General features: G+C 37.9%; 1 protein-coding gene and 1 pseudogene across 2 annotated transcripts in view; both read right to left on the reverse strand.

Annotated features, from left to right (window-relative positions):
• Window positions 1-142: 142 nt before the first annotated feature.
• LOC103479988 (zinc finger protein 184-like) overlaps window positions 143-12541 on the reverse strand; it is a 15458-nt gene continuing 3059 nt past the window's right edge. The window contains exons 2-3 of one of the 2 annotated variants that reach the window (XM_017309947.1): window positions 4962-5085; window positions 143-1237 (exon numbers count right to left, since the gene is read on the reverse strand). In XM_017309947.1, the coding sequence (XP_017165436.1) occupies window positions 381-1237; window positions 4962-5085 (981 nt within the window). In that variant the 3' untranslated portion in view covers window positions 143-380. Of the gene's footprint in view, window positions 1238-4961; window positions 5255-12541 lie in introns of those variants that run through there. The other variant, XM_008434715.2, reaches the window with a different exon arrangement.
• LOC108165631 (zinc finger protein 239-like) lies at window positions 8481-9784 on the reverse strand (annotated as a pseudogene).

Consider the following 12541-nt stretch of genomic DNA (forward strand, 5'->3'; position numbering starts at 1 on the left):
AAACTATTTGAAATGGTTTTAAATATTCTAAATAAACCATAACAAATTTCACAGATATGCACCACAATAAAAAAATCCATAAATGGGTAACCAAAAACAGTTGAGGGTCTAATGCATTTTGCAAAGTGAAAACAATACAAGAAAAGGTTTAATATTTATTACAGTAAATCTGTGCAAGTTAAATGACTAATTCTCACTTTTGTGTATTTCATTCATGTGGAAATTAAGTTTACTAACATAAAATAACACTGTTTTCTCCATATTTCATGTGAACAACCCAGCTCCTGAATGTGGGTTCTAATGAGAATATTTAAGAAATCAATTACAAAGAACATTTTCTTTTACACAGGAATGGCTTTTACACAGGTATGGCTTTCAGGTCAGGGGCATTCAGGCCCCTGACCTGAATGCATTTTCATGTGGTTGCTCAACATATCCTTTCGATTGAAGTTTTTTTTACAAGACTTGCATGAAAAAAGCTTCTCAGTTGTATGAGTTTTCTTGTGACGAATCACGTGACTCATCCGTGAAAAACTTTTTCCGCATGATTCGCATGAAAAAGGTCTCTCACCTGTATGAATTTTCTTGTGACGTTTTAAGTGACTCATTCGTGAAAAACTTTTTCTGCATGTTTCACATGAAGGTCTCTCACCAGTGTGGGTTCTGTAATGGTTTTTCAACTTCCACTGTGTTGTGTAACATCTCCCACAAATGTCACATTTGAAAGATCTTTTCTTTGTGCCAGTATCAGACTGACTCTCTGACTCAGAGCAGCTGCTTCCTTTCTGATCTTTGCTCTCAACCACTGGAAAGAAATGAAGGGAAAGCTGCTTTGTTCTCGTCTCTTCTCTCATATCATCTTCCTGAAGAGTAGAAGTCAAAGCAACAAACTGTTTCTGGACAAGCTGCTCTCCCTCCTGACTGCTGCAGAGGTCCTTCTGGTCCTGTCCAGTTGGTAAATGTTCTGGTGGCTGCTGTTCATGTTCAAGCAGTGAATAATCTAGTTCCTCTTTTTTTACGTACATTAGTGAATATTCTATTTCCTCATGTTTGAGCAGTGTTAGTTCTGGTTCCTCCTCTTCTTTTTTAATCCATTTAGTTTCTGGTTCCATCTGTTCCTCTTCAGTCCACTGATGTTCTGCTTCTTTCTTGTCCTGACTGGACCTACTTGCCAGGCTCCAGACTTGTTGGATGGGATAATCTTCCTCCTCACTGGAGACACTTGGTTGTTGGAGGTCTGTGGGGAAAAAGAATGACATCATTGATATAATTTAATTGATGACCATCTCATGTATCAGCCTGGGTTTCCCTACAGATTTTGGTCTGTAGGCATCATACAGACTATGTAAAATTTGCTTGTAGAGTTTAACTGAAAAGCAGGTAATGTGTCCTCCACACTAAGTTACAGTTTTAGCAAAAATGTTCAAAAGACTTTAGTCGGTACAGTTTCATACAGTTTTTTTAATTTACAAATCTCACTTGTAACTTCACTTTTTAAAGTTGATCAATCAGACTGTGTAGGAACTTTAATCAGTAGAACATGACATTCTGGCTGTCTGGATTATAAATGTGATCAGACACTGAGACGTGTTTCTCTAAGCCACTATTCAATAAAGACAGAGAAGAGGGTATTTCTTTAAATTAGGCAGGTATCTTGATGTTCAAAAGGAAGTGGATGCAAGAGAAGATTGAAAAGTCCGGTCTAAAATTTAAACAGTCATTATTGCTCAGACTGTACATTTAGTTAAACAACTGAATGTGTGAGAGATAAGACTGGATGAGTTTTTCTTAACATCACACACTGAGGATGGTGCAGCACATAAACACATCTCCAAAGGCCTCATGTATAAAGCATGCATGCGAACAAAACATGTGCGGCGCCATATTTTATGCACAAGTCAGCATGTATAAAAATTTACTTTGCGTTAAAGTTAGCATAAAAATATGCACACTTTTTCCCTGACGTGAAAATGTACGACAGCCACACAAATGTTTCCTGTGGACAATATCAAACTACAAAGCATCATAACTCACCTAAGTACACTGAAATCTGACTACATTCAGTTATTTAGACCAAGAAGCATCTAACCCGATGTTTTTTATGATTTCAATATTTTATTGTTTATACGTAAATGATGAAATTGAACCGCACTTATGCTCAGAAAAAAACTTAACACCCACACAAAATAAAGAAAATAAAAATAAAAGATGTGAAAACCTCAATTTCCTCAGTTTTTGTCTCAAAGGTGTAATGTTGGTCTGTGTGTCGAAATGCAGCTTCTTTTTTCATTCTCACTAAAAAAGAAAAACGGGGTTGGATCAGCAGATTAACTATAAACAGTTTTGATTATTTTAAGGTTTTCAAGGTGTGTAGACAATCACACGTACATAAGTAGCTGCGCAAATTGTGGAGCAATGGCTCTGATGGAGAACATCACCAGTGGAAAGATTCAGAGGGAGCGATTGATTAGAGATCATAATGATCTGCTGGTAAATGTTGATGATGGTTTATTTGCATTTATATTCACCCAGACTGATCATCCTGGAGCCCTGAGCAAAAGTTAAAGGAGGAGACATGTGGCACCGGTCCAACTGCTTTCTTAAAGATATAAAGCATCTCTATTCTGAAAAAGTACAACTTACGCGCAAAATTCCACCATTTTGAATAAACGTCCACTTTTCCCACTCAAAGGACTCTAACTCGCTGTGTCTTTAAATCCCGGCTGAATGTCATATTGTTCAAACAGGCATTTGCACGATCTCTTTATTTTTTTTATTTGGATTTTTTTCTTTAAAAAAATATTTTTATTTTTTGTGAAGTGATCTCATGTTCCCTGAAAGTACCTTTTAAATAAAATATATAACTATTATTAATATATATACACTTATCCTGCTACAAACAAGGATGTTGCCATTAGGGGTGTAGCGATACAATAATCTCACAATATGATACACAATATTCTGCTCACAACACAATATATATCACAATATTTGGCGATCGATACACTTTCATAATTTTCTGAAAGATTTTAGAAGGACGGAATGATTTTGGTGACGTTTTGTGTTCCATAGACTTGGATTTAATCAGTTTTCAGTTGGATTTAATTAACTGAAAACTGATTAAAAGCATCAACAACACAATACTTGGCTCTGCTTGGTATAGGTCTGCTTTCTCCCCAAAGTCTTTTGAACTTTGGGAAAAAGGCTTTTTAAAAACTGGTGTGTAGTTTATAATGTGCTCGTTAAGCACAAGTTGAAGGTGAGACTGGGGGAGGCGGAGTCTTGCTGCTACGCCGTTACAATTCAAACATGTAAAAAAGACGCATATAAGCCTTTGGATCCCTCAGGTTTAATGAATTGATACTCGCAGATGAGAAATCAATACCTTCCGAAGGGGAAAAAATTTATACATATTGTAGAACCGATTTAATTATACAGTCCTAGTAGCCATGGTTATTGCCCCTGTGGTGGCAGACGTCTGGCTATTTATACTAATTTACATATGTATTTATGGGTGGCAACAGGGCAGACCAGCAGCTGCGCTCTAGTTTCCTTAAATGGGGATTTATAAAGGAAAGGTGCGCAGCCGCGTGTATGGTACGGCTTTACACAGCTGAATTTTTTTGTGAGCGGCACTTTTCAAAATTTTCCCATACGCCAAGTTTTAGTGTGAAAACTGTGCACTCTTTTATGCATGAGGCCTCAGGTATCTCTGTAAGCGAACTGCAGCCAAGAGGAACATTTTGGACTCATCAGGTCTCCATAGCAACCATCAGATACCACCTTCATAAAAACTGGATGTTTGGGAGAAATGGCACAAAGAATAATGTCCTCATCAAGGTTGGAGTCACCTGATCCATTTAACTTGGACATGTCTCACAGAACAAATCTGCAGTGACAAGAGAGATATTTCATTAAACCCATTTGATAACTGTAGATGGGCTGCACAGTGTTGGTAGCACTGTTGCCTTGCAGCAAGAAGGTTTTGGGTTTTATTCCCAGCCCGGGTCTTTCTGCATGGAGTTTGCATGTTTTCCCTGTGCATGATGGGTTCTCTCTGGGTACTCTGGCTTCCTCCACAGTAAAAAACATGACTGTCAGGTTAATTGGTCTCTCTAAATTGTCCCTAGGTGTGAGTGTGTGTGTGCATGGTTGTTTGTCCTGTGTGTCTCTGTGTTGCCCTACGACAGACTGGCGACCTGTCCAGGGTGTAGACCGCCTCTCGCCCGAAACGTTAGCCAGAGATAGGCACCAGCAACCCTGCTGAAAACTAAGGGTCAAGGGTGTAAAAAAAAATGGATGGGCACAATTTGCTTGTTTCCCTATAGAACTGGTCTGGGTCCCTGAACTGTAGGTATAACACTAAAAAATACTTTTTCACCATAACTAATTGGTCCTTTAGACCAATTTTATTGTTTACCTTCAGCAATAAATTAAAATGCAGATGTAGCATTTTAGCTTCAGATGAATAGAGATGGGATCAGTTTTGATCTGCTACATCAGGGCTGTGCAACCTGCAGCTCCAGTCCTGCAAGTGGCTCTGTGGCTCACTATTTTTGCTCCACCCGTTTGTTCTGTACCCATATGAAAAAAACACAGCTCATCCCGCTTCGCCTCCCCACTGCTCTATTCAGACCTGGAGGTGTGTGGACGGACAACATGCCATTATTATTATTAGACTTAAAAAATCACGTATGAGCTTACAAATGAAGAATTTGTTAATGAAATTCCAGACTTTCAGCACTAATACTAGTTGGAGTAATATATTTAGTCAGGGGGTTGACTCATAAACACGTTTTCTCTCTGTGCTACCACGTTTGTGCTAACCTCTGTAGCATCCGAGCTAGCAGCTAAATCAGTTCCTGTTCAGCTCTAGAAACAGCAGCTAGAGCTGCAGCAACTATCGCCGCTGGCGGATCTCTGCCTGTTGTGAAAACATCAGCACATTTATCCAGACCTACCAGAACTTTGTCCCTGCAGCTCCGAACCGACTGTGTGTAGCTCTATTTCTGGATTCCAGTCGATCCCCATCATTCTGCGCTGAGCATCGAGCTCTTCCTCGTAGCAAATGATGRTTTTTTCAACCTCTGTGAAGATTTCTTGAGCAGCAGCAGTTAGTCGCTCTCTGATAAACTCTCTGAGATGCTGAACTGAAGACATGGTTGCTGACATATTATCAGAGCTGGAACAACGCAACAACAACCTGGTTTAGCCCATACGGACTACTTCTTCTTCAGGTTATAACGGCAGCTTGCATCCATTATTGTTGCACTACTGCCATCTACTGGATCCTAATATCTATACTTCAAATTCTCAGAATAATCGCAGTATTAAAAAAAAGAAAAGAAAAATCTTTTTCCCCTCAATACTATTTAACTGATCAACCACATTCTCAAATTTCAATTCCCTATTAAAACCTAATTCCGTTTTTAATAATCTTCTTTGCTTTGCACATTTTCTACAACTAATCAAAACATGTTCCATCGTTTCTACAATATCACACCAACTACATAAACCAGTAAGATGTTTCCCCATCTTAAACAGAGTTCCATTTAAAAAACCTGTGCCCGGTTCTTATTCTGTTTATAATCCTTCCGTTTAGTCCTCTTATCCTTACTACATCAACTGTATTTTGTATCCTAAATAAGTCTTCCATTTATTTCTTAATTTTCCATATCTTCTTGCGTTCTCTCCAAACTATACTTTTGCTTTCAGATTTAGATAACTTTATTTGCGTATCAATATCTTCTTTTTTAATTGCCTCCTTAGCCAACCTATCTCTTTCATTACCCATAATACCTACATGAGCAGGAGTCCAGAATATTACCTTTTTATTTTGTTCATATATCCTATGATGAACAGCCATAATCTCATAAATTTTTATTTTTTTGTACGTCCCTTTTCAATACTCAACAATACAGATAACGAATCACTACAAACTATTATTTTATTCATATTAATATCCTCCACCCATTCTAAAGCTAAAAATATAGCACACAATTCTACTGCATATACTCAAATAATTAGATGCTCTTTTTGAAATATTAATCTTTAATTCAGGAATCACTACTGCTATACTGGTTGCTTCATTTTTGGGTCTTTCAAACCATCACCATAAATTTGTAAATAATCATATTTATTTATTTATTCTACATTTGATTATAAAATTCTTGGCAAATAACTATTATATTTCTTTTCTTAATATTTGATAGTGTTCCATCTACATTCATATATTTCCATGTAGGTCTCAAAGGAAAGGCCACAATATTGTTAGACTAAATTCTTTATAATCTATACATTAAATATTTTTGCTCTGTCATCCATAATCTATTCTTGAATTAGTGACACATAAATATTAAGTGATTCAAAACTTGCACCCCATGTCAACCCTGCTAAACACCTCACAATGTTAAGAACCTTTTTACATCTCCATATGTTATATGTGGATTTTACAAGTTAGTTTATCAAAAACTACTCCCAAAAACAAAAATTTCTAACTCTTTCCCATATAAATACAACTTTTTATCAACCCCAATTTTGTTTATTTGTAAAAAACATTACTTTTGTCTTCTCAATTGAAAATTTAAAGCCCCACTCTACCTCCCACTTACCCACTTTATCTATGCCTTCCTGAAGTTTTAAAATAAGATGCTTTACATTTCTCCCCCTTTCCCATAATGCTCCATCATCAGCAAAAAGTGACTTGCCAAAACTAATAATTCTTTAAAAAATATCATTAATCATAACTGTGTATAATGTTGGACTTACCACACTTCCTTGAGTTTTATTTCCTATTTTACATGATTGTGAAATATGACATCCTATTTTGACTTGAATATTTCTATCACATAAAAAAATCCCATATCAAATTAAACATATTACCACCTATACATATCCAACGTAATTTTACCCTACTGAACTGGAGTATGGACAGGCGATCATAGACATGAATCTATCTATGCAGACGATAACCAGGGAAGTTCATCTTTTTGGTTTTACTGGTGGATGGCAACATACTTTTAGTAGCATTACCCAGGGGTGCTGCCAGTAATCTTGGGCCCCCTGACAAAAAATTTTTATTGGGCCCCCCTCACGCAGCTGCCGTTACAATTTCTTAAGTCTATCTGACCCATCAAAAGCGTCACAATTTCAAAGGCTTGCAACTGCCTTGCTTTCTTTGGCCCAATACTGATAACTAGCACAATATTTACTGCTCATAAATTTTACATGCAAGCGTAAAATTCAGATTGTATGGATACAGTCTGCATATAGTATACAAGTAAGTTGCTTAACTTTTTTCTATTAGTTTTAATTACTGAAATGTCTCCCTATGAGCAACAGTCAAAAGCAACATGCAAAATATACATGAAGCAATCGAGTCTTCTCAAAAAAATGCCACGTAGTTGTATTTTATTCAAGCTGCAGTAGCTAGTTTTAATAAAAAAAATGTTTTCCATATTTGTTAAAGCTGTCACGATGTTGTAGCAGTTTATGAGAAAGACAATCCGTGAAAAAGATCAATCTCCTCCACCTCCTCCTGAACTACTATTGCTAGCTAAAGTAATGCAACTTTCTGACCAAAAACAACCAATCAGAACCAGGAGGAGGGTTTTAGTGCTCATTCACTCACTGCTAAATGTGTTAATGAAACAATTTATTGTTACAGGAAAATCATTTATCTGCCATCACTGGTAGCTTTGTTTACTAGACTAAGCATTTACAACAGGCTATGCTAGCTGCAGAATAGCACAGAGCGGGGGGAAGGAGGATGAGCAGCACCACATGAGAACAGAATCAGGGCAAATATGGATGTGTGGTTTTTGATCTGGGAGTGGGAAATATACATTTTTTACTGCTAAAAACAATCTTTGAAAACACGATATGATTAATTTTGTAACTGACAGGGCCTCATTTTTTCTCATTTCATTTTTATGAACAAAAAATAAATCGTCGGTCAGGGCCCTTAGAATTGTCATAACTTTTCAGAATCAGAAGAATTTATTGTCATTGACGAAAGGACAACGAAATTGAAGTTTCAGTCACAACCATCCATCACACAACAACACGAGGGGAGGGGAATGGGATGGGGGGATAGTTGGCTGAGGCCCCACAGCCTGGCAGACGCCACCCTTGCAGGAGGAAATAGGAAAAATAAAGAGAAATACATCAGGTATACCGCGCCGCAGGTCATGAGCTTTGGGTCATGACCGAAAGAATCAGGTCCGGGTACAAGAGGCAGAAATGGGTTTCACGCGTAGGGTGGCTAGGCTCTCCCTTACAGAGAGAAGCGCAGTCATCCAAGAGGGATTCGGAGTAGAGCTGCTGCTCCTTCATGTCGAGAGGAGCAAGTTGAAGTGGTTCGGGCATCTGGTCAGGATGTCTCCTGGACGCCTCCCTGCTGAGGTGTTCCGGGCACGTTTCATCGGGAGGAGGCCCCGGGGAAGACCCAGGACACGCTGGAGGGACTATGTCTCTTGGCTGGCCTGGGAACGCTTTGGGGTTCCCTGCAGGAGCTGGAAGAAGTGGCTGGGGAGAGGGAAGTCTGGGCCTCCCTTCTTAAGCTGCTACCTCCGTGACCCGACCACAGTTAAGCGGAAGAAAACGAATAAGCGGAAGAAAATGGATGGATGGATGGATTTTTTCACAGGTTTGGCTTCAAAGCGGCCCCTGACCTTTGTGGGTTTTCATGTGAATGATCAAATTATACCTTTGATAGAAGCTTTTCTCACAAGACTGGCATGAAAAAGGCTTCACACCTGTATGAATTTGTCTTGTGACGATTTAAATACTTAATTTGAGAGAAAAGCTTCCCGCATGACTGGCACGAAAAAGGCTTCTCACCTGTATGAATTGTCTTGTGACGATTTAAATTTCTCATTATAGAGAAACTTTTTCCGCATATCTGGCATGAAAAAGATCTCTCAACTGTATGAATACTCTTGTGACGATTTAAAATACTCATTTGACAGAAACTCTTTCCACATGACTGGCACGAAAAAGGTTTCTCACCTGTATGAATTCTCTTGTGCTCGTTAAAATTATCAACTCGAGAGAAACTCTTTCCACATATCTGGCATGAAAACGGTTTCTCTCCTGTATGAATTCTCTTGTGACGATTTAAATTTTTCATTATAGAGAAACGTTTTCCGCATGTTTCACATGAAAAATGTTCCTCACCAGTGTGGGTTCTATAATGGTTTTTCAAGTTATGGTGTTGTGTGTAACATCTCCCACAAATGTCACATTGGAAAGATCTTTTCTTTTTCCCAGTATTAGACCGACTTTCTGACACAGAGGAGCTGCTTCCTTCCTGAGCTTTGCTCTCAACCACTGGAGAGATATGAAGGGAAAGCTGCTCTGTTCTTGTCTCTTCTTCACTCTTATCATCTTCCTGAAGAGTAGAAGTCAAAGCAACAAACTGCTTCTGGACAAGCTGCTCTCCCTCCTGACTGCTGCAGAGGTCCTTCTGGTCCTGTCCAGTTGGTAAATGTTCTGGTGGCTGCTGTTCATGTTGAAGCACTGAAGAATCTAGTTCCTCCTTTTTTACATATGTTAGTGGATATTCTATTTCTTCATGTTTAAACAGTGTAGGTTCTGGTTCCTCCTCTTCTTTTTTAATCCATTTTGGTTCTGGTCCCATCTGTTCCTCTTCAGTCCACTGATGTACTTTCTCGTTAGGATTGAACTTGTTTGCCAGGCTGAAATCTTGTTGAATGGCAGAAGCTTCTTCCTCACAGGAAACATTTGGCTGTTGGAGGTCTGTGGGAACAAAGGATGACATCATTAATATAATTTAATTGGTGACCATCTCATGGATCAGCCTGGTTTTCCCTGGATATTCTGGTCTGTGGGCATCATACGGTTACTCTAAAATTAGTTTGTAGAAAAGCAGGTAAAGTGTCCTTCACTTTAATTGGAAGCCAGGGCAAAAACATTCAAAAGATTTCAATCCACAAATAGTTTGATACAGATTTGTTTAGTTTTTGCAATTAAATATTTAATTTCATGGCATTCATACATACATCGTACTATAAGTATAAATATGTTTTAAATGTTACTTGTAACTTCACTTTTTAAAGTTTATCAGACTGTGTAGAAACTTAAATTAGTAAAACATGGCATTCTGGTTCTCTGGATTACAAATGTGATGAGACACAGAGACTTGTTTCTCTAAGCCACTATTCAATAAAGACAAAGAAGAAAGCATTTTCTTTCATAAGACAAATGTGTTAATGTTCAAAATGAGGTGGATCCAAGAAAATATTGAAAAGACTTGCCTAAAATGAAAACCTATTAAATATTGTTGAGATAGTAAATTTAGATTAGGGCTGAAACAATTCCTCGAGTGATTCGAGTACCTCAATTATTAAAATTTCTCAAGGAAAATTTACCTGCCTCGAAGCTTCGTTAATTTATGTTTTATTATTTAGCTCACCGTGTTCCGGCTGGAACACTATTTGCTTTGAGCAGAGCTCTGACTTCCTCCTCTGAGTTGTTGATGAAAGCTAAGTGTTAGCGGCATTATGGATGCCACGATGCCTGTAGTACGGCAGCCTGTATCCTCCGGGAGCTGCTGGTTCAAAGCAAATGGTGAGAAGAGAGCTGCGTATTTATAAGCAGGTAACATGGCGGGTGGCTGAGTAGTTGATGGTTACAGTGTAAGTGTAGCTTTACGGACGAACCGCACAATAAATTTCATATCTCAACAAACAAGTGGCAAAAATCATCGTGGAGGTACATGGCTGGTAGATGAGTTTTTGAGTGTGATGAACGAAGGTGCCGTAAATATCCCGTATTGCTCCCTCGTTCCAACATTCGTCCCCCCCGGTCTACCGGTCGTACCCCCCCCTCACACATCCTCTACATTAGGTTTGTTTGTTCATCTTTCCCTCCTGGACTTACATTCGTCTGTCCCCTGGTCCATTTCCTCCTCTCCACTCCCATCTTATGTTCGTTCGCTTGCCTGCCCCTCCCACCCGCTCCACCTAATCCTCCCAACTTCAGGTGACATTTCCCATGTTCTCAAACCCAAAGCTTGACAGGTATGGGGCAAGGTGAGATTTCATCTGTTAAACTCACTGAAGATGAATACATAAACTAAAAGCTGGAGAATGCACACTTTTTATAGGTGTATATGTGAACCTGGCTCTTTATTATTAAATTGAAGATAATTTCAGATGTTTGTATAACTTTTCTTCAGGTTAACTTAGGAAGTGAGCTATTATTGTTACAGGTTAATTTTCTAAACTATAAAAAAAGTAACTGTAAGGAAAGCTCAAAAATGAAAAATTGGACTGATATTGATATCCAATAGTTACACTGGTATTGCGCCAGATTTACCAATATTTTATCAATTTTTAAAAATCTGATTACTCGATTAATCATAAGAATAATCAATAGATTACTCGCCTACTAAAATATTTGTTTAGTAACAGGAAGCGTGAGGGATGAGTCTAGACGAGTTTATCTCAACACCACACATTGAGGGAGATGGTGGTTCGGGTCAAAACATCTCCAGGTCTCCCTGCCCCAGTCTCAATACTCAGACTGGACCTTACACGCCTCTTTGATTGAGTGTGAACTCAATCGGAGAGAACATAAGGGTTCAAGTGTGTGGAGAATTGTGACAGCTCGCCCGTGTCCTAACTTGGATTATTCACTGTTTAAGTACTTGTGCTGCTAAAATGCCTTACCAGCACAATTTGTTATTAAATTGAACATAATTTTAGATCTTTGTATAATTTTTCTTCGGGTTAATTTAGAAAGTGAGTTAACAAAAAGATTTTAAATGTACAGTATAGGTATTTTTGCTTTCCAAATTCATTGCTGGAGATATTTGACTGTTCATAAGTGTTTTGTTATGACATGTTGAATACAGAGCAAATTTTGATTTAATCACACATTCAGCAAAGTGAAATAAAAATTATTTCAATACTTTACTGTTAAAAACTGATTTTTTTTTTCTTCATTTTTTGGAACAGACACAGCTTGCTCTCTGAAATTCACATTAAAATTTATTAATATTCAATTTAACAGTCTTGAGGATTTTGCACTTTTAGCTTCAGCTGGATTTAGACAGGATTACAGTCCTCATTAGCTACGGCAGCCCGTGAGGTTCATACTAACAAAAAAAATCTCTAAAACATTACAAAGTGCAAATACCATTAAACGAAACAAAATACAAACCACCAACAGTGCTAATCAAAACAGACAAATATCATTAAATAATCTGCAACATCCTTAATTTAGAAAATTCACTTTAAATAATTTACAATAAATAGTCTACAAATGTAAATAATTTAGGCAATTTACTTTAAATAGCTTAATACCCATAACTCCTCTAGTATTCAGACCTGGAGGTGTACTTATTTTTGTAGGATTTACAAAATCACATATGAGCTAACAAATGAAGTATTTAGGCCCGAGCAGCTAAGCGCTGCGAAGGCCTATTGTAATCTATTATGATTCTAACGTAAAATAAATTGGCTTTTTGGGGGCTTTATCATATTCAAAAACTCACCAAACTTGGCGGGCGCATAGA

This window comes from Poecilia reticulata, linkage group LG17, assembly GCF_000633615.1.
Source record: "Poecilia reticulata strain Guanapo linkage group LG17, Guppy_female_1.0+MT, whole genome shotgun sequence".
Taxonomy (NCBI): Eukaryota; Metazoa; Chordata; class Actinopteri; order Cyprinodontiformes; family Poeciliidae; genus Poecilia; species Poecilia reticulata.